The sequence below is a fragment of the Capricornis sumatraensis genome, chromosome 4 (genome assembly GCF_032405125.1).
Source record: "Capricornis sumatraensis isolate serow.1 chromosome 4, serow.2, whole genome shotgun sequence".
Lineage (NCBI taxonomy): Eukaryota > Metazoa > Chordata > Mammalia > Artiodactyla > Bovidae > Capricornis > Capricornis sumatraensis.
Genome location: NC_091072.1, coordinates 149,615,318 through 149,642,978, shown reverse-complemented (window position 1 = coordinate 149,642,978; position 27,661 = coordinate 149,615,318). Strand labels below are relative to the sequence as shown.

Here is a 27,661-nt window from a genome sequence, read left to right as displayed (position 1 = left end):
AAGGGACTGCATAAACACTGATAAGCAAACAAACAAAAAACCCAGAAACATGCAGAAGCAGAAGAGACCCTGAGTGTGCACACACAAACGCATCTGGGGAGGCAGATGCCTGGCCCCAGACACGTGCCATGACCACACACCAGACACGCACAGAGCTCTACAGCGGCGGGAGACTGACATGCTCAGAAGGCCCCAGAAGGCCCCCGCCAAAGGCCACACCATACAATGGCAAGAGTGGAAGTTTCACAAAGATTTCAACACTGTTTCTATTTTTGATCTCGGCAGCTAGCCACCTGTAAAGGAGAACAATCTAAATTCTTCCCTTTTGTTACCAATGAAAATACCCCAAATGGGAATCTGTGATAGGGCTCAAAATAATAATCCCCCTTACATACCACAAACGGATAAATCACGGAAACAGGTATTCTGAACTGGGACAATAAGGTAAACTCTTCCCCTTGTTCCCTTCCACTTATACTTGGATCCACTCCAGGTCAGGAGGGGAGACTTAGTAAGAGAATTAGCCGAATGTAGAGGGTGGATTTTATCTGTCCCGCACCTCTGCAAACCCGGACCACGCTCTGATAACTTCTATGCGTCCCTAGACACAGCATCCCTCTAGGAATTATAACCAGTCCACGTGACTTAGGCTCTGTTCCAAAATCACTCCGGGTTTGGGCTGAAGTTTTGTAGGAAGGAGCCAAGGTCAAATCCGAGGGACCTGCTTGGCCATATGTAACACCAGACAGTCAGTAACCCCACAAGGTCAGATCAGCTCATTATGCAACTTGCAAGCCTCAGTTTACAACTCGGCCTGGAGTGACACTTGTGAACAGGGAGAAGCATCTTACTACACGAGATGCACCCAACAGAATTCTTACTCACCCTCAGTCAACTAGAACTCTGGCACCGAGTTTACACACTTCCTCCCTGTCCCACATCCTGAGACCAGCCTGGGCCACCTGGATGTCCCGGTGGATGATTCACCAAGGCCCTGCCTTCCGGTGTCCCTCAACGCTGTATTTTTAATAAGCTCTCCCCTTTGCCTGTCACCCATTCCGTATCTTCCCTGGGAACAGCTCGGCTGCTAAAATTCAAACACTCAGTCACTGATTACAAACTCCAACCGAAACTTCTCATTCAGCGGCTCCCAGGCAACTGGTTCTGCAGCCTCACCAGGACCTCCGCTTCACAGTCTCCACTATCTGAGCTGTTGGCTCCCTCTCACTGCCCTTTCTTCCTGATAAAGCTTACAGTCAATCACTGTCTCGCCCACATCCTCCTTGCCCACCTAACAAAACCGCATCTTATTCCTCTAGCTCCACCTGCAGTCAGGCTCTGGGGAGCCGCAGCAGAAAAATCACACAAGTCCAGAGTCTATGGAGGCAGACCGGTGCCAGTCTGACCCTTCCTCGCGATGCTGCCTGGCAACTCTGGCTTCCTCTGGTCAGTTCAGTCCTCAGACATCCAACCATCGCATCAGCCCCCCACCACCCCATCTAGACAAACAACCTCCTTTACTATTTCTCAGATAAAGCAGAAACAGTTAGGAGAGAATTATCTTCAACTTCCTGCTACCAAAGAAAACTTTTCTGAATTGATGGTTACGTTTTCCTTCTTCCTCTCCGCTATGATGGAAGCCACCTCCCTCCTCCCTGCAAAGACTGATCCTCCACTTGGGCTCTGGGTCTGGTGCCTTTCGGCCTTTCTCTCTACTGTCTTAAACAACAAGCCTCTGATCCTGGGTCTCACCCTCCTCTCTGTAGCCCAACTTCTTGAGTTGTCTAGAATCATTCCACTTCCACATTCCCACTTGTTCTTAAACTCACTGAAATCTAGTCTCTGCTCCCACCAATCTACTGGAATTTATCTTGCCACAGATAAGACCTGATAAACCCGGTGGGTATTTCTCAGTCTTCCTCTTGCTTGATCATCTGTGCAGCATTTGAATCACAGACCAGTCCCTCCTTCTTGGCTACCTCTTTTTTGGTTAGCTTTCATGAAACTATAAACTTCTTCTTCTACTATAGTTTTTTATCTTCTTTCTGTTTCCCTAACCAGTTCCTCTCTTTCCTTTGCAGGGTTTTCTTCCTCAATTCACCTCTTAAGTGTTTGGATTTGTTTACTTACTTGTATATATTCACTCATACATCCATCTAGCACAGACCAAACCCTGTTATTTGCAAGCTTGTTGCTGGATGTATTGTTGTTTACTTGCTAAGTTATGGCCAACTCTTTTGTGACCCCATGGACTATGGCCGGTCTCGTCTGTCCATGGGATTCTCCAGGCAAGAATACTGGAGTGGATTGCCATTTCCTTCTCCAGGGGATCTTCCTGGCCCAGGGATTGAACCCAAGTCCCCTGCATTGGCAGGTGGATGCTTTACCACTAAGCCACTGGGGAAGCTCTCTGTGCTGGTTACTAGTTAATAATAAAAGGGAAGAAGGCAGACCTTTCCAGGTGGATATTCAGATAAGCCAGAGATACAGGTAGGTCAACAGACAATTACAATAAAGGGTCTTGTCAAGAGTCTATCCCGGGGTCTTCTCTTCTCAGTCTACAGTAACCCCGGGCCACTCCATTGAGTAATGAATAATTTTTTAACATAAGCATGCTCCATGTATATGTGGGATATACTCATATGAAAAAATTCATTGTTTATCTGAAATTCTAGTTTATTGTTTATTTAGGGCCACAGCACATAGCATGTGGGATCTCAGTTCCCCAACCAGGGAACAAACCCACAATCCCCTGCATTGGAAGCACAGATTCTTAACCACTGGACCAGCAGAGAAGTCCCTGAAATTCTAAGTTAAATGGGTGGCCTGTATTTTTAATGACTAAATCTGGCAACCCTATGTTGGGTACAAATACAAAAGCAGCATCTCATTTTACAAGAATATTACAGGAAGCACTGTGTCCTGTGTGCTCACCTTGGTAACAAGAAGGAAGCACACAAGCACCAATACAGGGTGCATATTACAGAGTAAATCTTTGTACACAGAGAACCAAAGATTCTACAGCTGTTCCAGTATTACCTTGGCAATTTAAACACTCTTATCATTCTGCTTCAGAAACAAACATACACACAGAAAAAGCAATCAGATTTGTGTTACTTCAGGCTGGGGATGGAGGAAGCGGAAATGGGATGAAGGCAGTCAAAAGACACAAGCTTCCAGTTATAATAAGTACTAGGCATGTGATGTGCCATGTGATAAATGTAATGAACACCACTGTATGGTACACATGAAAGTTAAGAGAACAAAGCCGCAGCACAGGAGAAAACATTTTACTTTCTATCTCTTTAACTCTGTGTCTGTGTGAGATGATGGATGTTCAGTACATTTGCTGTGATAACCATTCTCTGGTGCCTGTACGTCAAACCATCATGCTCTACACCTTTAACTCATGCAGTGTCAGATGCCAGCTACATTCCCGACATCTCAATAAAACCGCAAGAAAAAAACAACACATCAGAGTCCAGAATATCCTTTAAGTTTAGGATCTTATCTATTTTCATACCTCTGCATAAGCTTTGGCCCATGTGCTTGCCAGCTGATGTAGGTCAACTTCACCCGACTTCACAGCTTCCAGGGCGGCTTCAGCCTCTCTGTCATAATCTCTGAGGGATTCTTCTTCGATAAACTGGCTCAGAGCTTCCTTCAACTCTGTAATATCGATAACAAATACCATCACTGGCAGACACAAACTGGGAACATTTTACCTGGCTAATCATTCCAGTGTGACACTCCTGTCAAGCTTATACCCTTAAGAGCATGTCTAACTAAGATAAATTCAGCTTAGAGGATCATTCAACTAATCTCACACTTATTTTTCTTTACAATCACAGATTATCGAATGGTCAAAATTCTTAACTCTTATGTAATATAACCCTGATACTAATTAAAAACATTAATTTCTTAAGTCGAGAAAAAGCACATAAAGACCTTCTACAGAGAGAGGGGATGAAGCTTTCTGCATTTAAATGAGTTTCCTATATAACTTTCAAAGATTTTATTGGTGTGTGTGCGTGTGTGCTCAGTTGCTTCAGTTGTGTTGAACTCTTTGTGACCCCATGGACGGTAGCCCACCAGGCTCCTCTGTCCATGGGATTCTCCAGGCAAGAGTAGTGGGGTGATTTGCCATGCCCTTCTCCAGGGAATCTTCCTGACCCAGGGATTGAACCTGCGTCTCTTGTGTTTCCTGCCTTGCAGGCAGATTCTTTACCCACTAAGCTACGTGGGAAGGCCATATATTGTTACATTCTTTGAACCTGAAATAGAACTAGAGTGATCAGCACATTAAAACTGATTTATTTCAGATGATCTACAATTCCAACTTTAGAGACACTACTTAAAGACTGCTCTGAGGATAAGAAGACCATGGCTTTCATCTTGGGCACTTCCTTGCTCCCTCCCTCTCTCAGGTTGCTGGCCCTGGGGGAGACCAGCTGCAGGTGCGGAGGTGACTGTATGAAGAGGCCCCATGATAAGGCCTGAGAACAGCCTCACAAGTGACCTTGGAGATGATCTTGTGCTGGTAGAGCCTTCAGATGAGACTCTGGAGTCCCATGAGAAACCCTGAGCCAGAGGCACCCATCTAAGTTGCACTTGGATCCCTGAACCACAGTAATGGTAGCAAGATAATACATACTTGCTGCTCAAAGAAAAAAAAAGACAGATTAAAGAGCAGTGAGACAGAAACCAGGATACCTGTGCTCTAGTCTTGGTTCTGACACGTCTGTAACTCTGGACCAGAGAGTCTCAGTTGTTAGGACGCATCAGAGTTCCCTGGGGGGCTCACTGGAATAGATGCTGCAGCCCAGTAATAGAGTTTCTGATTCAAAGTGAATGCAGTGGAGCCCAAGAATACACACTTCAAACAGGTTCCCAAGTGATGCTGCTTGGGGAACAACTTTTGAGAACTACTGCCTTGGGCAAATTATTTAACCTTTCTAGGCACCAGTTTCCTTATTTGTATGATGAGATTATGCTAGAAAGTTTCCAAGTTCCCTTGCAGCTCTCACCTTCTATGATCCAACATATTCTCAATTAAAACATTTTCCCTTCTCTGTAGACAGAATGTAGACCTTTTAAAATGGCATAATACAGATGACTATGGAACTAATTTAGGTGAGCAAAGATTAGTGAAAGATAGATACCCCCTTCTCTTTCATGACATCTCAGAAACTGAGGACTAGATTGTTATAAGGGCAAAACATTGAGCACATAACCAATGATAGCCAACATGCCTTATGAATCCATCTAGCTACATAAAGAGGTTAGGAGTTCTAATCCAGACTCTGTCATTTTTCATCATATGTAATTAAATTTAATTTTTATACTAAAATGGCTAATAAACAGCTATAAGAGATACAGAAAAAAAATTCAATAGAAGAAAGATCTGGGGAACCTTTTTATTCTTGAAAGCGTCACATTTTGTGGTTGTTTCCAGTGCTTCTCAGGTTTATGCTACTGTGAAACTTCTAATGACAGAGACCAAAGGAAAATAACAAAGTGATACTTTCCAAAAATCAGTCCTCACCTTTTTCTATAAAGCATGGTAAGTTGTGCAGCAGCATTAGACGTCCATGTAAATGACTGGCATTCTCTTGAACGGGAAATTTGAGGGGTACCCTCAGTTCAAAGCACTGACTTCCAACTTTGAATTTATACACAAATTCCCTCTCTTGGTTGCAGAATCTTTCTCTGTTTTTTTTCATCTTTAGCAGGATTCTAGAAAACTAACAACAAAAAATTCAGCCAGTTATAAGTCCAAAAAAACTTAAAATGTTTCCTTATTGCTAAGCCACTTCTGGACTTCCCTATAGCTCAGATGGTAGACAATGTGCCTGCAATGCAGGAGACCCAGGTTTGATCCTGGGTCAGGAAGATCCCCTGGAGAAAGAAATGGCAACCCACTCCAATATTCTTGCCTGGAGAATCCCATGGACAGAGGAGCCTGGTGGGCTACAGTGCATGGAGTCACAAAAAGCCACTTTTAAGATGGCTCCCCACACAGATTTTGTGTGACACTCAGCTAATTATTCTACTTTTTCCCTACTTTTATCCCTTCATAAAAGTAGGGATGTTTTTATGATGAAAACAAAGTGCTTATTTTTTAATGAAAAGTCTCTCTTCAACTTCATATATTAAAAAAACTGCCCACTTAGCATTCCTAGGCAGTGTGCTCAGTCTCTCAGTCACGTCTGATTCTTTGCAACCCCACGGACTATAGCCCACCACTCTCCTCTGTCCATGCGGTTTTCCCGGCAAGAATTCTGGAGTGGGTTGCCAATCCCTTCTGCAAGGGATCTTCCTGACCCAGGAATCGAACTCGCATCTCCTGCACTGCAGGTGGGTTCTTCACCACTGAACCACCTGGGAAGCCAAGATTCCTAGGCAGAGTTCTCACGAATTGGTAAGGATCATGTAGAGAAGAACAGAGAGGATTCTTTGGAAGAGATGCACGGTAGCCAGATACAGTTCATGAAACAGTTGGTGAATATAAAGTCAAAGAAACAGATCAGGGATTGAGGCATCTTGAAGACCCTAGAGGCTATAGGCGTAAGATCTGATTGAGGGGTGGAGGGAAGGGAGATGGTGCTGCAAAGATTTCTCTATGGGGAGAAAACATACTGAAAATGTACAGGATAGACCACAAAGCAAAGTGGACAACTACGGGGAAAGAAGAAATCTAGTCAGAAAGAATACATCAATTGAAGATTTCCTTATTAGCCCCAAACAGGAGTCCTGTTCCTAGGCATTCCCCCATCAAATCAGCTTTCACACTATTCTCTACACTGAAGTCAGAGTAATCTTTTTCAAGTGCATATCTGGTCATGCTGATTATCTGCTTAAAATCCTTCTATGATATTCCATTGCTTTTAGGATACAATACAAATTTCTTAACAGTTTCTCGCCCCTCTTATACCTCCAGACTCTTCTTTGGGGAGCTGAACTCCCCTCCTCTCCAACACACAAACTGACAAACTTTATTTTCAGTCATATTGAACCTCTTTCAATGCCTAATCTCTCTTTCCACTTCCAACCTTTCTGAATGTTTTTCCTTTGCCTAGAGCACGCTTACTGCTCTTCTTTCCTTGGCCTTGTCTCAGATTAGATATACCCCAGGAAGCCTTTTAACTTGTCGGACTGTCTTCATGCTTAATCAAATAATAAATACGAAGCATCTGGTAAACATAACATGACCAGTAAATGGAAGCTGGTAAAAATAATACAGAAAGAAACAACCTTTTATATAAGAACATATCAGTTTTTTAAAAAATCAAAGGCTGCTAAGTACACATGAGGCAGACAGAGGCAGTAAAGGAACATTTTGCAGGGAACTGAAAATTAATTAAATATGGGCTCATGGTCTCATTTTGTTTAGAGTCAATATTCTAGGCAAACAAAAACCATCAGCTCTGGTTTCAGTTGATTCACTCTTTAGAATTGTGTCTCAAAAAAGGATACTTTAGTTATCTCTCTCCGGTTTGTTATTACTGCCTGCGTGCACGGGTGTGCTCAGTCGTGCTCCACTCTTTGCCACCCCAGGGACGGTAACAGGCTGGCTCCTCTGTCCATGGGATTCTCCAGGCAAGAATACTGGAGTGGTTGCCGTTTCCTCCTCCAGGGGATGCTCCCCATCCAGGGATCAATCCGGCGTCTCCTGCGTTGGCAGGCGGATTCTTTTACCACTGAGCCACCTGGACCCTCCCCAGTGCTGAAATCAAGGAAGATTTCCAGACAACAATGGGATGGGAAGAGGAGAGCTGGACCGAACTCATTCAGTCAATAGAATGGAGGTTTGGAGGCTTGAATGAGTCAGGGAAGGGAGGGCAGACTGTCGGGCCGAGAAGTCTCAGCCGAGTGAGGGGAACAGCCCCCCGACTCGAGAGTTCCGGTCCGAGGAAGCTTCCTCGCTCTGGTCGCAAGCTCACCTCCTCTTGTTCCGAGGTCCCAGCTGTCCGCCGTACGGGTCCTGACCAAGGGCCTTGGCGCTGGGCCCATCAGCTGACTGCTGCCTTGTTTTTACAGCCGGAAGATCCGCTACGGCAGATTCTTCCAAGTATTTTCCTCTTTCCTGGCACCTCGTGGAAAATTCTTCGGTCTAAATGTTCCCTTATTCCATCCTACCTATTTTTAATAATTTAAAAAGTGTCGAAAGATGTATTTATACTATTATGGTGCATTTTGGAGACGGCACAGAGCAAACTCCCGTGACGAAAGTGAAGTGGCGAAACACAAGCTCAGTTCTGGCGGACCGGACGCGGAAGGGCGGTGCTTGGGGAGGGCGTGAACTAATGCGCGCCTCTCAGAATGCATGCGCGGCAGTTGGAATGGCCAGCCAGGATTGGCGAGCCGCGGAATGGGCGGAACGCTCTGGGTTTGGTTTTGGGCGGGAATTGAAATTGCCGCGGCGGCTGCCTTCTAGGTCCTGAGAGGTGCAGGTTTCCAGCCTTGGAGGGGATCATGGTGCGGCCTGCGAGGTGAGTAGCTCATGGCATCCGGCGAGGGTGGGGAGGAAGGTCAGGAAGACGCTGTAGGCTGCGTTACCTGCACGGGATGGAGAGAAGGGCCCGAGGACCAGGTGGCGATAGTGGGACGGACAGGGAAACACTCCGGCCTCCAGCAAGAGCTCCCCCTCCTTGGAAGGGTCCTGTCAACCTAGCCGTTTCCTTCTCTTGGCGTCCTTGACACTTCCTGCCGTTTCTTCTACCCACCCCGTTCAACTAAGACCCGATTACCCTTTGCATGGCTATGGTTTTTCCAGTGGTCATGTATGGATGTGGGAGTTGGACTGTGAAGAAAGCTGAGCGCCGAAGAATTGATGCTTTTGAACTGTGATGTTGGAGAAGACTCTTGAGAGTCCCTTGGACTGCAAGGAGATCCAACCAGTCCATCCTAAAAGAGATCAGTCCTGGGTGTTCATTGGAAGGACTGATGCTGAAGCTGAAACTCCAGTACTTTGGCCACCTCATGCGAAGAGTTGACTCATTGGAAAAGATCCTGATGCTGGGAGGGATTGGGGGAGGAGGAGAAGAGGACGACAGAGGATGAGATGCTGGATGGCATCACCGACTCGATGGACATGAGTTTTGAGTAAACTCCGGGAGTTGGTGATGGACAGGGAGGCCTGGCGTGCTGCGATTCATGGGGTCGCAAAGAGTCGGACATGACTGAGCGACTGAACTGAACTCAACTGAGTTCCTACTTAGGTGTTAATTCATTTGTTCGTCACTATATTTCTTTGAGATAGAAAGTTTAGTTCTCTTTATTTTATCAGTTTAAAACTCTGGGCCTGAAAGTCAGTTTGCCTGAGTCATACAGCTAGTAAGTTACTGGGTAACAAGCAAATCTAAGCCAGCTGGCGCCAGATCCTCTGTGTTTTCCACCAAGTGCTGTTGGAAATTGTTCCTCTACTTTACCGCAGGCGAGCACCATGGAGACCTAGGGTCAGCCATTCATTTAGTAGAGTTTCTAATATACTTACTTCTGCGCTGGAAGTATGTATTTATTAGGTATATGTACCTATATTTAGGTGCTGGAGGTTGCATTCTAAGGAGCTGAGAATAAACATGGGAGTGTGAGAGAGTGAGAGGAAGGAAAGCCTTACTTTAATTTTAATTAAAAACTTTATTGAAGTGTAGTTCTCTATAATCTTGTGTCTCTGGTGTACAGCAAAGTGATTCAGTTTTATATGTATATATATACACATACACATGTATTCTTTTCCATTAGGGTTTACTACAAGATATTGAATATAGTTCCCTGTGTTATATAAGCTTTTTGTTTACCTATTTTGTATCTAATAATTTGTATGTGTTAATCCCAAACTCCTAATTTATCCCTCCTACCCCTTTTCCCTTTTGGTAACCCTAAGTTTGTGTTCCATGTCTCTGAGGCTGTTTCTCAGACTCATCATGTTTTAAATGTCTATTGCATAGTGAGCCATGGAGAGGAAATGGCAACACACTCCAGTATTCTTGCCTGGAGAATCCTGTGGATGGCGGAGCCTGGTGGGCTGCTGTCCTCAGGGTCACACAGAGTTGGACATGACGGAAGCGACTTAGCATGCATGCATGCATTGGAGAAGGAAATGGCAACCCACTCCAGCATTCTTGCCTGGAGAATCCCAGGGACAGAGGAGCCTGGTGGCTGCCGTCTATGGGGTCGCTCAGAGTTGGACACGACTGAAGCACTTTAGCAGCAGCAGCATCATAGTGAGCATGAATTAATATTGGAAGAGATAAAAGAAAATGGCTTTCAGTATCAAGAAGTTTGTAATTTAATACATCAGAATTCACATATAAAACAAAAGAATGCATACAACAAGAAATTCTAAATGCCCAATGGCAATTAAACAGTGTGTACACTTTGTGTTAATTATATTGATTATTACTTTGTTCTCTGAATTAACTTTTTTCCTTATCAAGTATAATAATGTTATATCTTTGCTGTAAAATGCAAATCGTTTTTAATTTACATGTGCTTAAGGGAATCCAAACATTTTTATTTACTCAAGACTATTAATGGCCTTAAAGAATGGAGGCGAGAAGTTGACATTTGTATAAATAAAATTTCTGTCTTGGTCACAGGCATAAGAAGCCAGTCAATTACTCCCAATTTGAGGACTCTGATAGTGATGGTAAGTAGAGCATCTTATTTCTTCATTAAAGTTTTGATAATTTATTTCCTTAGTTTATAGGATATATTATGTATGGGTGTGTGTGTGTGTGTATGTATGGCTAAAATATGGTTGTACCAATTGCATATGAGGAAGGTCTGGAGAAATAATTTTTTTAGCATTTAGGATAATTATGCTGATTACTACACTGACAAGAATTATTATTGGCATAAATCATAACCACACAGGGCCAGGAGAAATCATTTTTCAGGTCTAAACTACTCTAGATCCAGGTTCCCCCTGTCTTTCAGAGATGCAGATGTGTTACAGAATATATTGTAAAATCCCCATTAATGATAGAGTAAAGCAAGCCCCTGAAGGAAGCTCAGGCTTAAGCTTTATCCTACTGTGTTACATATATACTTGTCTTTCTTTGCTATTGAGAGAACTTTGGTCAAAACTTTGAGAAACATGGTGTTAGGTTACATTATACTTCAAAGTAAGTTATTTGTTTCTTTCTTAGACTGCTGGAGTTTTCTGGAAGTCAAATGTTTAGTAATCCGTTGGTTTGAAGGAATCTGGTTTTGCCTGGAGCCCAGTCTTAATATGCATCTGAGACTTGGGACAGAAGAGTATAGAACATGACTTTCTAGCTTTTTACTCTTGTCATCAGTCTGTTGCAAAATAGGTATAAACTGCTGGCTGTATTCTGGAAACTGGTGTGGAGGTAGGGGACAAGTCACAGATTATTGTATTTCTATGTGGAGAAGCATAAAACACTTGTTAATAAATGGGAAAGTCCATGGTTCAGACTGTGCGTACCTCGAAGGTATGTATACGTGTCACGTCTGCGTTTGAAAGTTAGAGCAGCGGTTTTATGTTGAGTGTCCACAGAAGAATCACCTCAGTTCTGAGGATGGTAAGACAGAAAAACCCATGAAAACTGAATGGACTGGAAAACAGCATCCCTTTGCCAAAAATAAAGTTACTGTGGTGGGATCATAGGAGGGCTCTTAAGATGATGATACCACTGTAAAGACTGCTACTGTAAAGTCCTAAGTAGGAGCTACTTTTTCTTCCTCCAGGTTCCGATGCTTCTTGCTTTACTTAGCTTGGTTGTTGTTTTAGGAAAGGTAATGAGAATGAGATGGTTGGATGGCATCACCAACTCAATGGACGTGAGTTTGAGCAAGCTCCGGAAGTTGGTGATGAACAGGGAAGCCTGGTGTGCTGCAGTCCACGAGGTTGCAAAGAGTCAGACACGACTGAGCAACTGAACTGTGCTGAACAGGCCTTTGAAAGAAAGTATTTGGCTGTGTTATGAAATTTCCATAAAAATAATTTTCTTCCACTTGTCAATATGATAAAATTATACAGGGAATTTTATTGATTTTTCTAATGGTTTTAGAGGTTTTTAATTAATCGGTTTTTTCTTTGCCACTTATATATGCTAGCTTAGTGGCCCTTATAGTTTTTCAGGGAGTTAGTTTTTGACAGATGGATTTTTTTTTTTAAGTCACTAAAACAAAGTTGAAAAGCTCGAGTGAGAATAAAAACAGTATGCCAACTGTCTTTTTTAGATTATGGAAAGCAAACAGTTTGCTTATCTTTAAAACTTGAACACACATAGTAATGACTCTCAACTACCAAGAAAGTAAGTTTACCTTATTTCTTCCTTAGGAAAAGCAGTTTCATGTATTCTTTTATTTTTAATTCATGCATAAATAGATGATTTTGTTCCTGCAACCGCACCGTTAAATAAGAAATCCAGAACAACACAAAAGGAGTTGAAACTAGAAAAACCAGAACCTAAGCTGAAGAATCTCCAGGAAAAAGACATCCCACTACAAGAGAAAACCCCTAAAAAAAGGTGAGAGGTAAGACATGCAGTGAATATATTACATTAGATGTGTTAATCTAAAAGAGATAAATTCAAACTCTTGGTTTAAATTAGAACTTGAGCAAAATCATAGGTCTTATTTAATTCATGTAGGAGAACAGGAATGTAACCACTAATCCCCTCTGGCTTTCTGAAGTGCTTTAAGTTCATGAATGCATAAGGAAATAACCATTTAAGTCATAATCACCAAGTTTACAAGGTATATCTTGCCCTTACAAGGAGACCTCGCACCTGACTCTGAAGTCCTCAGGTCTCACAAGACTACTTTGTTTAAAGTTACGTCTGTAAGGACAGTTTATAAAATTCAAAGCCACATTTCTCAATGAGACGATGGATGTTCCCTAAACTTGTCATCATTTCATGATGTATGTGAGCCACACCATTGTGTCACACATGAAACTTACCCGGTGCTGGATGTCCATTATAGATAGCTCAGGAAAACCAGAAGGGAAAAAAAAAAAGTGAAACCATGTATTTCTCTACAGATAAAAAATATTTCCACTTTATCTTACTGAATTTTGTCCAGCAGTGAGAAGGACCTGTAGTTTCAGACTAACCATGGAGTTCCATTAGTTAGTACTTGGAGGCAGTGGGGGAGATGGAGGGCAGGAATCTGAGAGGCCCCAGACTTGCAGTGTGGGGAGGAGGTGGCCGAGGAGGGATTCTGACAAGTGGAACATGGCATGTGTGATGCTCCACTGCTCCAGCAGTGTGAGGAAACTTCCTTAACATAGAGAAACTTACCCCCACGTCATTCTCTTCACTTTCGATTCTTTGTTTTACAGCTTCTTGTACTATCTTTAAAATATAGTTTAAAAAACAACCAATGGATGGGAAAAAAGATTTGCAAATCATGTGATCCATTAGGGACTTGCATCTAGAATATATAGGGAACTCTTATAACCCAACACTAAAAAGGATCATGACCCAATTTGAAAATGGGCCAAGGACTTGAATAGACATTTCTTTAAGGAATATATACAAATGGCCAATAAGCACATGAAAAGATGCTCACCATCCATAGCCATCAGGGAAATACAAATCAAAACCCCGGTGAGATGATATGTCACACCCACAGGAATGGCTGGATGCAGAAAGACAGATAGTAGCAGGTGTTGAGGAGGATGTGGAGAAATGGAAACCCTCATGCATTGCTGCTGGGAGTATAAAATGGTGCACCCTCATTGGAAGACAGAGTAGCAGTGCCCCGAAATGTAGGGTTTATTATATGACCCAGCTAGGCATATGCCCGAGAGAAATAAAACTGCCCACACAAAAACCTGTACACGGGTATTCATAGGAGCATTAATCATAATAGCCAAAAATAAAATGTGAGTAATCCAAATGCCTGTTGATTAGTGACTGGATAAATAAAATGCAATACACCCGCACAGTGGAACCTTATTCAGCAATGGAAATAAATTAAGTCCTGATACATGCCACAACATGGATGTACCTTGAGGACATCATGGTGAGCCAAAGAAGCCAAGCACAGAAGGCAACATATTATGATTCCATTAATATTAACTTGGAAGGCCCGAAACAGACAAGTCCATGGAAACAGCACGTAGACTAGTGCTTGCCAGATGTTGGGGAGGGAGAATGGGGGCTGACTGCAAGTGGGTATGGAGTTTCTTTCTGGGATGATGAAAATGTTCTGAAATTAATAGTGGTGGTAGCTTCACAGCTCTCTGAATATACTAAAAACTGCTGAATTGTAGGCTTCAAAGGCTGCATTTGACACTGTGTGACTTATATCTCAATAAAACTTGTGATTTTAAAAAGTACTAAATCCTTCTAGGTGCAGCTCAACATTTCCTCCTTTATGTAACCTTTTCTGTCTGTCTTTGCCTGCTTAAACACCGGAGTACTCTTGACCACCTTGAACAGGAGCCATGATAATCTGTTTACATGGGATAATTATTCCAGGACTTTCTTTCCTACCTCCTCATTAACTGCAGAGTCTGAGGGCACGTCTAGTATCCTGTCTAGTGCAGTGCCTCACGCAAAGTAAGTACTTACTGAAATACTTGTCAGAATCCAGATTGGGCGGAGCAGATGTAAAAAAAGAAAAAATATAATATATAGAGAGAGTAATGTCAGTTTAATGTAGGAGCTGTAATAGCTGCCTGAGGAGGTGTGGGTGAGGTCAAGGAAGATTCCTAAGCAGAAGTGATGTTTGAGCCACGTCTGCTCTCACTTGGTCGGGTGCTTCCCACCTGGACAGAGCTGGTGGTGAGGAAGAGATGTCACAATGACGCAGACACCGTCACCCACTGCCCGTGTCTGTTCTGTTCTGCTGGGTCCAAAATGACACTGTTACATTTCAGGAGGTGGAACGTTAAAGTCCATTATGATAATGATCATTGTTTAAGAACATCTTCCTGAGGTTGGAAACTCTCAGCTAACCTCTCTCAAGGTTTGCTGTTTAGTTGAGACTGATAGTTTAAAAGCTCATTATTTGTGTGTGTTTTAGGATGGCTTTGGACGATAAACTCTACCGAAGAGACCTAGAGGTCGCACTGGCTTTGTCAGTGAAGGAGGTTCCAGCTGTCACCATTGATGTGGAGCAGTCTCAAGGCAAGCGTAACTTATCTTCTGTAATTATCTTTGAAACCTTCTGGAAAGTGAAAGTGAAGTCGGTCAGTCGTGCCCGACTCTTTGCGACCCTGTGGACTATAGCCTACCAGGCTCCTCCGTCCATGGGTTTCTCCAGGCAAGAGTGCTGGAGTGGGTTGCTATTTCCTTCTCCAGCGGATTTTCCCAATCCAGGGATTGAGCCCGGGTCTCCTGCATTGGAGGCAGACACTAATCTCTGAGCCACCAGGGAAGCCCCAAAACCTTCTTACCCCTTTTGTAATCATTTCTCTGGATGAGCTTGTACAGGGGGAAGGATGTACTTTTAATACTTTGGACTATAAAAGGAGCAGTTTGCAGAGGGTACTGTTGGATTTGTTGTTTATTCCATCATAAAACTCTCATCCACAAACAAATATCTCTCTGCCTAACACTCAGGGTCCACTTGAGGACAGGGACTGTGACTCTGGATCCAAAGTTCGTCTTTGTACACAGTGAAAATGTAATTTCTTGGTCAAATAAATTGACCTCTACATCCTAACAGCCCACTTCCTTTCTCTCCAAATTGCAATTAGTTAAGCATCATCTAATGGTGATAATCTTTATTGTTCAGAAAGGTAAAAGTACTAATTTGGTGAGCAAACTCAGTAGACTCAATAGGTTTATGACTGCTGACTTTTCCTGTGGATTTTTCTTTGATTTTTCTGGCAACTAGGAAGCAGACGGCAATATTGATATCCTGGAGAGGCAGAAATCATTATTCTTGGAAAAGGCATTCATATTGCTAAAATGCTTTCTGGATTAAACTACTTTGGCCTAACGTCTTTTTTGTTGGAGGTTATTTTAAGCACATTCCCTTATTTAAAGGGTAAAGATGTTTAAGTCAAAAGTGCCTGCTGTTTGACAATCAATGAGATAGTGTTGATTAGAGGGGCCTTTATCAAAGAAACTGAAGAGAATTGTCTTACACCTAAAATTGAGAAAATGAAAATCTCTTTCCTATAAAAGATAGTGACATGTATAACAGGATTTCCTTCTCTGAGAGTCATGTATTCCATAGCATTGGGATCAATACTCTAGATCATTTTAAAGTCATAATAATGATTGAAGAGTCTTTACGTTAGTAAAAGCACAGATCTGCCTACATAGGGATGATAGTTAACATTTATGAACTGTTTCCTATGTGCTGGGCACCACAATAAGCTGTTTCCACATTCAGCCAACATCTAATTCCCCACAGGAGCCTCATTTAATCCCCACCCTGTTTCTATGTCCACATTATGGATGAGGAAATTAAATCTTGTAAAGGATAAGCAGCCTCCCCTTGGTATGTAGCTGATTTAAGAGCCCGAATTTGAACTTAGGTCCCATTGAAGTTTGTGTGATTTCCAGGCCAAAAGTCCTAAGCTTAGGCTAGCTTCGCCAAGTCAAGTCAGTGTGCTAGCTTGAGCTTGGCTCATGTGTCTGTATCTAAATGCTATCAGACTTTAGCACTTCTCTTCTTGTTTCTAGTCATTGGTTGATTAGGGTGCATTTGCCTCTTCCTTCTTCCTGATATCCAGGCTTTGACAAACATGGCAAGAAGGAAACAGGAGCAACGAGTAAGTCTCCTCATGTCTCCAACTGCAGTGTAGCTGGTGATTATTTAGGTAAGTTTTTTATTCTTATATTTATTTTTTCCGTCATCATTTTTCTAACTCTTACTTAAATTCTTGAACTAAAACTAGAACCAGGGTCTTCACATTTGTGAAGGTTCTCTTCACCTCTTCTCCTTCGTCTCTTTCTGTGTTCAGTCTTTCACTGCAGACCTGGTTCCTTCCCTGGGGTAGGGTCACGACTTCCCCTGACTTCTAGTTGACGGGAGTTGAACTCTGAAGAAAGGGGCTGCATCTTCCCAGCTCAGCTTGAAAACTCTTGGGGAAAGAGTCTCAATTTGGGTCTTACACTTATGCTTAACTCAGACTGCTGCAAGGAGACTGATGTACTGTATTGACCAGACTGGGCTCTGTGGTCTGTTACTAGAAGTACAGGAAAGATGAAGCTGGGCAGATGTTTTAATAAAAGCGGGTGTAATGGAAGTCCACTTTGCAGTTCGTCAGATGTTGTTGTTAGTCACTCAGATGTGTCTGACTCTTTGCAACCCGGTGGACTGCAACCCACCAGACCTCCTCTGTTCGTTGGATTCTCCAGGCTAGAATACCGGAGTGGGTAGCCATTCCCTTCTCCAGGGGATCTTCCTGACCCAGGGATCAAACCCAGGTCTCCTGCATTGGCACCTGGGTTCTTTACCACTGAGCCACCTGGAAAGCCCCTCTTTAGATGTTACTGGGCACAAAAATTTTCTTTCTTTTTTTTTAAACGTCCTGAAGATCTGGATAAGATCACTGAGGAGGATGATTCTCAGGACACTCCACGGAGAAGGAAGGCTGCGTCCCAAGCCGTGGTCCAGCAGAGGAAGATTCTCTTGGAGAACAGTGATGACGATGGAGCCAACGACTCTGAGCCAGACTTTGCAACTGGTAGGTTATGTCCTCGCTCAAGCTCCACCCTATGGAGAGTCAGTCGGAAGTTCCCGGAGACTCCTGCTGTACGCAGAACACTGCTGAGCATTGGCTGTACAAATTTGAGGAACACAGGACGGTTAAATTCAGCTGTGCCTTTGGTGGGAAAGCTTTATCCGGAGATGAACTTTAAGCTGTGCCTTGAAAAATGAGTAGCATTTAGGAGAGAAATGGCACTTCTCACTGATGGAAAGGCATAGACCACAGAACAGGCAAGTACATACCCAAGAGCTCAGTGACACTAGAGATTTCTCAAAGAAGTAAAAATGGAACTGCCTGGCGATCCAGCAGTTCCACTCCTAGGTATTTATCGGAAGGAAATAGGAGCAGTGGTGAGAAAAGATGCATGCCCGCAGTGCTCAGTGCAGCATTGTTTACGGTAGCCGTGACACGGAAGCAGCCTAGGGGCCCGTCAGTAGCTGAAGGGACGAAGATGTGGTTCATATATATGTTTGCTGTATGTGTATTGGCGCTGTTCGTCCACATTTATCCAGCAGATATTTGGGTTTCTATTTTGGGTGCTGTATTCTTGACATGAGGGCGGGGACATGGACAGAAAACCAAGATCTGAGGTGTCAAGTGTTGATGGTTTATGTACTTAAGAATTCATAGATTCCCCGAGAAGCATCTCTGGTCTTCTTGCTTCACTTGCAGTCCAAAAAGACTGTCTCTTTTCCAGTTCTCTGGGAGCTGGTTTGGTTTTTTTCTGCTGCATTGTTACAATTCCCCCCAAACTCCCTGGGTGGCTGTGCTTCTCATCAAACGCTGTGTGGTCCAGCCCCAAGAACTCCCGGCCTCTCAGGGGGCGGCTTGTTGAGGGGAGGTGGTTACCACCGTCCAGCCTGTGCTGTGGCTGCACAGCCTGAGCTTCAGGCACAGCCTGAGCTTCAGGCACAGTCTCCCTCCTCCCGGCCTTCTGACTCCTCCTGAGTCCCCCACCCAAAGAGTGTGCAAGTCCACGCTGTCCTGTGGGTCTGGAACCCCCTTCGGATTCCCATCCAAGCCTGCTTTACCTACCATGGAAGGACGGCCGTGTTCCCTGTCTTGCTTGGTGTACTTCAAGGAGCGGTATAGCCAGTTTATTTTCTTCTGCCCTAAGCTGAGAATGGCTCCCTCTCCTATCCCCTCAGAGCTGATGGTTTATTATACTTGAATGTGCTGCTGGAATCATCTCAGACAGCCTGCATTATCTGGAGCAGGGTCCCTTCTTTAAGTGACATTTCAGAATTTTCCACTGCATTGGCTCACACTAGATGAGAGAAAGTGCCTTTTGTGATCTTCAGTAGGGAAAGAAAAGTGAAAAGGAGAGAATCAAGCCTTCTCCTAAGGACATATAAAGCTCTCCAAAATCCATAACCCAGTGTCTGGGTTTTTAGATTCTCCAGGAGGAGATGCTAATCCTTGGGATTCTGGGTGTTCCGTCGCTGCCCCTCCAGTTTATGTACATAGAGTCCTAGCCTGTCCTACAGTCTGTCCCCTGAAGCCAAAAGAGAATACGTGAAATACCATAGCTGTTGAGTTTATAGGAAGCTGCGCCTCCTGGACTTTGTGTTCTGATATTCTAGAGAGGCTTCTCCACCACCTGCCCTTCCCAAATCCATATCCTCTTGGGACTCCAGAAATAATTACTTGATTTTGCCAGGTGCTATTTATATTAATAGCAGCCTTCATGCAATCTGCTGCCCTTATATAGTAAATTCTGTATAACTCGGTAACTGTTATGTGAATATGTGGGTTGATCATCTGTTTTTAAAATTGTGTTAGTGTGGGAAGAATGACAGATAAGGACAGTTTGAGATCATGATGACATAGTTGATTTAGGCAGAGGCCATCAGCGAGAGGCTGATGAGCATCTTTACGACGGGATTCAAGCCAGGCATCCACTGACCCCACCGGGAGCCGGGCAGCCACATGTTCTGTGCTCTCAGACACGAGTGACACCATAGGCAGAGCAGAATATCACCTAGGAAGTGTGTTCATTACCTGTATTAACTCAGTCTGCACAAGAGCCCCATGGTGGAGGCATTAGGGTCCTCCCCATCTTATACAAGGGAAACAGGCACAGTGGCGTCAGGGGCCTGTCTGAGGTCAAGGACACGTAGGTGAGGGGCCTGGACGCACTCCTAGGCACTGTGCCTTGTTCGGCCCCTGGAGACGGCACGACATGGGACAGGGATGTGTGTGCAGAAGGTGACGCTGGAGCCCAGAAGCCCCGCATCTTCCAGCAGAGGTGTGATCTGTTTCAGGTGAAGACTCTGAGGATGGCTCTGATTTTAGTGGGAGTGAAGACGATGAAAGCTTCACTGTGAGAAAAAGTAAAGTTAAAGAAACCAAACGGAAAGAAGTGAAGGCAAAACCTCCAGCTGAAAAGAAAGAGAAGCCTAAACCCAAGCGTGGTGCTGGGGGTAAGCCAGTCCCTCACGTCACTTCACGCCCGAGACGGGCCTGCTTTCCTTAAAGTGCTTCCCCGCTTCTGCCCTTTTCTCCCTAACCTGTGGGGTCTTCCTTTCTTGTCATAACCCGGGGAGGACGGCAGGCCGGGCTGGGGTGGCAGAAGGCCGAGGGGGCCCCGAGCAGCTCCTGTCCCCTGCATTTCATGGCCACAAAACTGAGGCTGTCAGAGGTCAAACCACATGTTGGATTCTCACGGCTAGGCGATGGCCAGAACTAGCCCCCAGCTTTGTCCATACAGAGCCTGGATCTGTCCATTAGACACATTTTCTCCAAGCAGTTGAATGGGGAGGTGGCGTATCTCATTTGCTGCTGTCGCACATGACCAGTCTTGGAGGGGAGAACCCTTCTGTCTCTGTTTAGGGACCTTTGGTTTCTTCAGAACAGATTCAGTTAGAAGAAACAAGTTTTACAAGACAACTTCTGAAACTAGTGACGACCTGAACGTGGAATAGTTGTTTCTGTGTGAAAGAAGTTGGGATGTTTGTGAGTTCATAATACATTAATAGATTATTATAAAATATAACTTCCTTAAACCTGGTTTTTCTTACTTATAGAGTTTTTATATCTTAGTTGTTTAATATATGTATAGTATTTGAAACTGTTGTTCAGACCCCATTGCTAAGGATGGCCTTAGTCTCACCTCCCCTTGAACAGATCAGTGCTGAGTACTGGTGCCGAGTACTACTGAGAAATGAGAACTAGGTACTGATAGAGTCCCATAATTCTTCCCTTAGCAGAGAAAATTTTAAGAGCCGTGGCATCCAATACAGTAGCCACTAGCCAAAGTAGTTCCGTCACATTTAAGATAATTAGGTACAGTTTGAAAGTCAGTTTCTTGGCTTTGCTGCCACATTTCAAGTGCCCACCTGACTGTGGCTTGTGGCTACTGATGTGTTGGACAGCACGAAATACAGGGCCTCCCCATCATGGCAGAGAAGCCTGACCTTGGGCTTCAGCAACAGGAAGAGGAATGCGTGGTGAAGGTGTTCACATCCACAGGCACTCAGATGCTGCTGAGGCGTCTTGAAGCAAGCGTTATCTGAAAGAGACTTTGTCTCCTTCTCCCTCCATTTCTCCCTCCATCAAAAACAAACCCAAACCCACTCCCATTCTCTATTCCTTCTCAGACGGTGTGTCCACGACGGGAGTTTGTGAGAGCCCTGATGATTCCCGTGTCTCCAGCACCATCCTCCTTTCTAATGACCACAGCCCTCCACTCTGCTGTTGTCCCCACTTTCTCCCACTCCGTTCACTCCTGATTCGTTCCCAGTCCCCTCTCACCTGGGCCACCACGGAGCCGCCTAGGTGCTCTGCTTTTACACCGCCCTCGGTGAGAGGCTTCTAAATGTGCAGGTCCATGTGGCTTCTAAGTTCCGCCAGGCCCACCTCTAGGTCCTGCCATCTCTCTTACCACACTGCAGTGTACATATCTCTTTACTTTTGTGCCGTTTCTGCTAGAGTCTACTGAGGGGACCATGAACTCCCTGGGAATAGGATCTCTGGGACCCTGGAGCCTGATACATTCAATATCTCATAACACATGGTGACGGGACACTGTTGTGTGAGTTACAAGTGTGGACTCTGGACTCAGACGTGGTTTCCACTTCTGGCTCAGACGCTTACTAGCTCTCAAACTACAGGCCGACTGTCTAATCTCTCTGTTTCCTTAACTGGCAGTGGGGAGAGTCATTTCTGTATCAGAGCTGCCCTCAGGATTAAAGGTAGTGTTAAAGGATATATTTACCATACTTCCTAGTATAGAAGTGCTCAGAAAGAATGGCCGTTCCTAGGCCCTCTATAAATGTTGATTAATGAAAGTTTTCTGGATTTATGATTCTGCTTCTTTAATTTCTATAAGCTGATGGAACTGTGTAATTTTCACACATGGATGCTAGACTTCAGTCTTGCTCTGTGACCCCTGTTTTATGTGTATTTTCAAACAAGTGACTTCAGTAGACTGCACTCCAGCTGCCGTCAAGTCAGAATCTCGGTCCTCACCAAGAAAGGAGGCCAGTAGGACGCCTTCACAGATACGCAGTCCTGCAGCAGAAAGCAAGAGACCCAAGTGGGTCCCTCCAGGTACGTATAGTATGTTTATTTACTGCTGAAGGGCAGGGACTTGGAGGATTGCCACAGGTAGGTATTTTTCCCTTGTAAATGTTACAAATGAGCACTTCCTCATATTATTGCAGTCTTCAAAACTAAAGGTTTTTAATTGCTGTATTTGTTCATCACTTGTTATTCCCTTATATTTGAGCATCTAAGTCGTTTATTATTTTTTCATGGTGATAAATAAGGTTGCAGTTAGCACAGACACCCTTACTTTAGAAATCTGGGCACATCCCTGGCTGTTTCCTAGGATAAATTCCTAGTAGTAGAATTACAGTGAAAGTACCAGCATTAAAGATTCCTGATACGTATGAATGAATGTTTGTCGACAGATGTCTTTGCTTAAGACCTGCTGACCCCTGCAGTGGGACAGAAACCTTGGGAATTCCAGCATTTAGCAAACTTGACCTTCAGTGGTTACACACTCGGCTTCTCTTTGTTTTCTTTTGCTCCACAGCCCAGTCTCATGGTCCTTCCTGCTTACTGACATTCCTAAAACCCTAGTCCAGGTTCTGCTCATGTCACATCCAGACTGGTGGTGACTTCCTGCCAGTCCCTCTCCACTTCCCCTCATCCTGCCCAGGAGCCCTCTGCAGTGGACAGATGCATTCTCTGCTCCTTCAGCACCTGGGTGTGCACGTCTGTCCAGCTTCCTCCTTCTGGGATGGCTTTCTTCACGTGTCTGCTCCCCTGTGCTGAGTCATTCCAAGTCTCCTGGGGTTTCCTGTCCTGCTTATCCATGATGTCCTCTGGCTGGCCCACAGTGGTCACTCCCCTAAGGATGACCGACTATTCACAGATGGATGCAGGCCTGAGACTCCTGTGGTTGCTTCATTTCTCTGTGGCTTCATTTCATCATCTGAAGTGGCAGGCACTGTATAATCTTTAAAGTCTTCTGGTTTCAAAATTATAAGATTTTAGGGAGGACTTTCAAAGTTTTGGGAGAAGGAAAGGAGAAAGGTTATTTACTGAAATAATGATGCTGTTTCATGTTTCAGTTCAGGGGTATCTCTTAGTTTACTTCTTCTAAGAACAATTAGATTCCTCAACAAAAGACATTTTAAGGAATTGACATGGTGAGTTACAGAAGTTTGAAGGCAGCATAAGCCAAAAGATAAGAAATAATGGAGTGATGGCTAGAGTCATCATCATAAAACAGAGTGCTTGCAGACTCACTGTGTGGAAGGCGGGCAGGCCAGCTGCTGGCGGCATGGGGCCGGGGCCGGGGCGTGGGCTTGGGGGAGCAGGCGCCGTGCCCTCTGTAGGGAGGCCGCGCTGCTCTGCTCCCCTGGCTGTTCACACGCAGGGCAGTGGGCCATGTGTTCTCCATGTCTTGAGCTTTTAAGAGAAGCCAGAAATCCACATTTTAGTGGGAAATCTCCTGGTTTGTAAAAGTGAACTTAAAAGTGGACCAGTTGATACATATGAGAGCAGGACTGGCTCTCGGGTGGCCTCTTGTCTTACACAAACTTGAGAAGACCAGCGAGGCTCCAGTGGGGAAATGGGCCAAGGACATAAACGTACTGCTGCCCCCAAGAAGCACCACCAGAAACAAATATGGCAAGAGTGGCAGTCTTGGTGGTAATTAAGGAAGCATAAAACAATAAAATGCAGTTTCATACCTCTCAAGCTAGAAAATAATAAAACTGTCAACCAGTGCATCTGGGTGGTGGGGTAGTAGGTGTAATTATTATAAATTTGTAATCCTTTTATAGGACAGCTTAACAGGAACCATAAAAATAAACCTGTCTTTTCAGAGCTACTTTTGGGAATTTACAAAGAATTCAAAAGAAGAAAAAGTAATAAGTGGTCAGTTTTTTTAATAACCATTTATAGAAAAGTGGTGAAAAACTAGAAACAACCCAGAAGTTTGTTGTAGGAATTTTGTCAATATATGACACATACATGCAATTAAGAATGATAAATCAGATGGCTAGAATCATGGAAATGTTTATAAAACCTTTGTATGAAAACATTATACACAGTTGTACTTTTTATACTCCATATCAACTACAAACGAATATGTGGATAAATTCGGAAATTTAGTACCCGATGGAAATAATCGCTCCATTAGTGTGGCAGCCTAAATGAAATGTGTACATAAAGAAAAATGGTACTTGTCAAAGTTATTTACTGTTTGAAAAATAGGCTCTTTAAGGAGTATTTGTAAAAGTTACAGAATTTTTTAAAATGTATTAGATTTGCTACTTCTTTAGAAATTATAATTACATTATTTATTTTTATTTATTTTATTTTTTAAATTTTAATTTTTACTTTATTTTACTTTACAATACTGTATTGGTTTTTAATGCCTTTACAATCAATGTTGTTTGCTCCCAACTTTCCTATTTAGCTTTCACATTTAAAGTTGTAGCGTCATTACATTGGCCTCTGGGGATGTTTGCTATCCGACATACTTTCTGCTCTATGGATACTTCCCACTCTTTTGCTCTAACTTGATAGAACCTACATAGCAGGAGAAGGCAATGGTAACCCACTCCAGTACTCTTGCCTGGAAAATCCCATAGGAGGAGCCTGGTAGGCTACAGTCCATGGGGTCGTAAAGAGTCGGACACGACTGAGCGACTCTGCTTACTTCTGCTGACCTCTCCTGTTTCATAGACTGATCTTTGTGAAGAGATGTCTGACATGCTCAGCATCAGGTGACGTGCTTTCTTGCAGCCCTGTCCGGAAGCAGCAGCCGCAGCCCCCTGGCAGGAGTGGCCGTGAAGTCTCCGAGTCAGAGCCTCCGCCTCGGCCTGTCCCGCTTAGCACGGGTTAAACCTCTGCATCCAAATGCCACCAGTAGCTGCATGTAGCCACAGGCAGATGTTTGATTAAGAAGCTCTCACTCGTATAAGCGGGTTTATATTTGAGGAGGGAATTGTAATATAAAGGAATCCTTTAATGTCATAAATTTCCTCTACCTGTTTTGTGACTGTTCTCTGCAAAGCTGCCCGAGACTTCAGCCAGAGTTTTATGTGAATTCTCTTGGAATGTCCTTTCCTTCTGAAGAGCATATTCTCCTCCCTCAGTGTATGTAAGTGGTCACTGACATCCACCTTGCTGTCAGCATGACACGGAAGAGGTCCACATTACACGCTGCTCGTTGCCAGTAACAGGATGCTGCTTCCTGCCTTTGTCAAGGTGATGGCCCCTGAACTTCGTGTGCAGAGTTTATCTCGCAAGAGGAAGATTCCCACTTCTCCCAGGGATGTTTCTACACTGGCAACTACACTGTCAGTTTTATTGCCACGATGTTTCATATTTTAGCCAAATGTTTTTATAATGAGAATTCAGAATTATTTTCCACATTAAAACAGTTGCTGTATTATAGTGTATGTCTCCTACCTAGAAGTATTAATAGATGGTTATCTTATAGCAAATAAAATTTTGTGACATTTCATGAAGCCTTGATTGTCAAAACCTTTGATAAAAGTGGAACAGTTTTAATATGCACTTTCCCTGAATACCATTGTATCCGTCTGTCTCTGTCTACATTTCATGATAAAATAAGTGCTCTGCAAAAAAAAAAAAAAAGTTATCCTTTTTGTTGTAAATAGAGGAAGAGCTGTTTCTTAAAGTCATCACTGTACGTGAAGCCCATGTTTAACAGGTGGCTGTCAAGGTTGTCATCCCTGTTGTATTAGCATAGCTCTTCAGGAAGCTTAGATACGAGTTCACTGTGAATAAAAGTAGTAATAGATGTTTTCTATTTACAGTGAAAATTTCAGCCAGCTCCTGATCACTTTTTAATAAAATTCTCTGAATTTTAACCATTAAAAATGTATATAATACTTAGTTCTTGGTTTATGAAATATGTTAATGTGAAAATAAGTAATTCAGACTTATGATTAAAGTGAGCATTTGCCTACTGCTGCTTTGTATATCTTTTCTTGTATATAGTTTATACTGTGGTGCATCCCCAACCCACTCCCCCCTCCCTGGCCGGAAGCATGCTTTCCAGGAACACGGGGTTGAGGGACTCTCTATACTGCAGTTTAACAATAAACACTAAGAGCTATACTCTGCTAGTACTGATGTCATTGATTAATCACCTGGGCCAGCTTGATGAACCTGTTATCTCTGTGTGGGGCATTAACCCACCTATTGAAAATTACTTAAAGTGTGCCCAAACTGGCTTTGTAGAAAACATTCATGACCGTTCTGGTGTCAAACCCAGGGTACATTTTCTCACTGTCATACAGACCCTGCTCATCGGGCCCTGTTTAACACGCTTTGTTTCCTGGGCCATAGGACACCACTCTTCGGTACTTTTCTCCCCGCCTACTCCTCCCTGCTTTGCGGCTTGCTAGTGTTCGGTGGCACCCACACCCACTGCTCTCACCGCCCTGTCATATTCCATGTGAGTCCATTCTTTCCCCCTGCTCCTTTTTTCTTTCAAAACGTGAGTTAACTTCAAGTTCCCCTGGTCACCTAGGTGACTGCTGCCTTCCAGTCAGGCTGTTTGGCCCAGAACTTGCTCTTTACGCAGCTGTGTTGTCTGGCCCCTTGGTCGTATGTCATTAAGTTGGTGACATCCCCCCAGCCCAGGCGTCTTCCCTCTGTAGTTCCTATTAGTAAACAGCATCATTATCAGTCAGCAGAGGGACCTGGGGCACTTGTGCCCTGCACGTCCCATGCAGTCAGCAAGCACTAGTCCATTTCCTGCTCTCTCTTTCCAGGTGCCACCCTTTCTCTGACACTCCCATCACTTACTACTTCTAAGGGGCATCCTTGCCTTGATGAGCAAGCTACTCTGTCCTCCCTTCAACCCATTAGAGCCAGAGGGAGTTTCCTAAAACAAAATCTGAGCAGAACACCCCTCTGCTTAAAATCCGCACTCTCAGCCTGTTTAGTTCACAAGCAGTCAGGCTGGCCCCTTGTCCCCTCCTTCAGCCTTGTCCCCTGCTACCCATGTGCACCTTTGACCCTTGCCACACCACACTGGGTGCTGGCACCTGTGGCTCTGGGTGTTTTGGATTATTCTATTTGCCTTTTTCCCGTTGCTAATTCCTTCTTGTGCTAGAAGACCCATATCCAACTCAGCTGTTTCAAAAAGCTTTATTTGGATGTCTGCTTCCTCCACGGACCACATTGTATTTCTCCAGGTAACTCTGCTGTCATTCAGCTATTTGGTTTTCCTGCTTTTAAAAGCTGGTGCAGAGTAAGCGCGGAGAAGAATGTTCCTCTGACGAATAAATCCTATCTGGAACCTTTACTATGTGCTTCTGATAACCCCAGGGCTTCCCTGGTGGCTCTGGGCAAAGCCTCTGCCTGCAATGCGGGAGACCCAGGTTTGATCCCTGGGTCAGGAAGATACCCTGGAGAAGGAAATGGCAACCCACTCCAGTACTCTTGCCTGGAAAATTCTGTGGGCTACAATCCATGGGGTCGCAAAGAGCCGGACACGACTGAGCGCCTTCACTT

The 27,661-nt window shown here is 44.0% G+C and overlaps 2 protein-coding genes across 2 annotated transcripts in view; one reads left to right on the top strand and one right to left on the bottom strand.

Moving 5' to 3' along the window:
• FERRY3 (FERRY endosomal RAB5 effector complex subunit 3) overlaps nt 1–7,979 on the bottom strand; it is a 38,639-nt gene extending 30,660 nt beyond the window's left edge. Inside the window, exons 1-3 of the mRNA XM_068970940.1 lie at nt 7,944–7,979; nt 5,546–5,744; nt 3,524–3,669 (exon numbers count right to left, since the gene is read on the bottom strand). Of these exons, the coding sequence (XP_068827041.1) occupies nt 3,524–3,669; nt 5,546–5,723 (324 nt within the window). The 5' untranslated portion in view covers nt 5,724–5,744; nt 7,944–7,979. The remainder of the gene's footprint in view (nt 1–3,523; nt 3,670–5,545; nt 5,745–7,943) is intronic.
• A 459-nt stretch (nt 7,980–8,438) lies between these two features.
• RAD51AP1 (RAD51 associated protein 1) lies at nt 8,439–25,050 on the top strand. Its single transcript, XM_068971889.1, has 9 exons — nt 8,439–8,492; nt 10,602–10,651; nt 12,359–12,500; nt 15,007–15,110; nt 16,670–16,756; nt 17,477–17,626; nt 19,915–20,073; nt 22,067–22,201; nt 24,914–25,050. The coding sequence occupies exons 1-9, from the start codon at nt 8,476–8,478 to the stop codon at nt 25,048–25,050; spliced, it is 981 nt and encodes a 326-aa protein (XP_068827990.1). The 5' UTR covers nt 8,439–8,475.
• The last annotated feature ends 2,611 nt before the right edge of the window (nt 25,051–27,661 follow it).

Coding starts and splice junctions, on each gene's coding strand:
- RAD51AP1 (XM_068971889.1), top strand. Junction 17,627..19,914: donor TGAGCCAGACTTTGCAACTG/GTAGGTTATGTC, acceptor GATCTGTTTCAG/GTGAAGACTCTGAGGATGGC. Junction 22,202..24,913: donor ACCCAAGTGGGTCCCTCCAG/GTACGTATAGTA, acceptor GCTTTCTTGCAG/CCCTGTCCGGAAGCAGCAGC.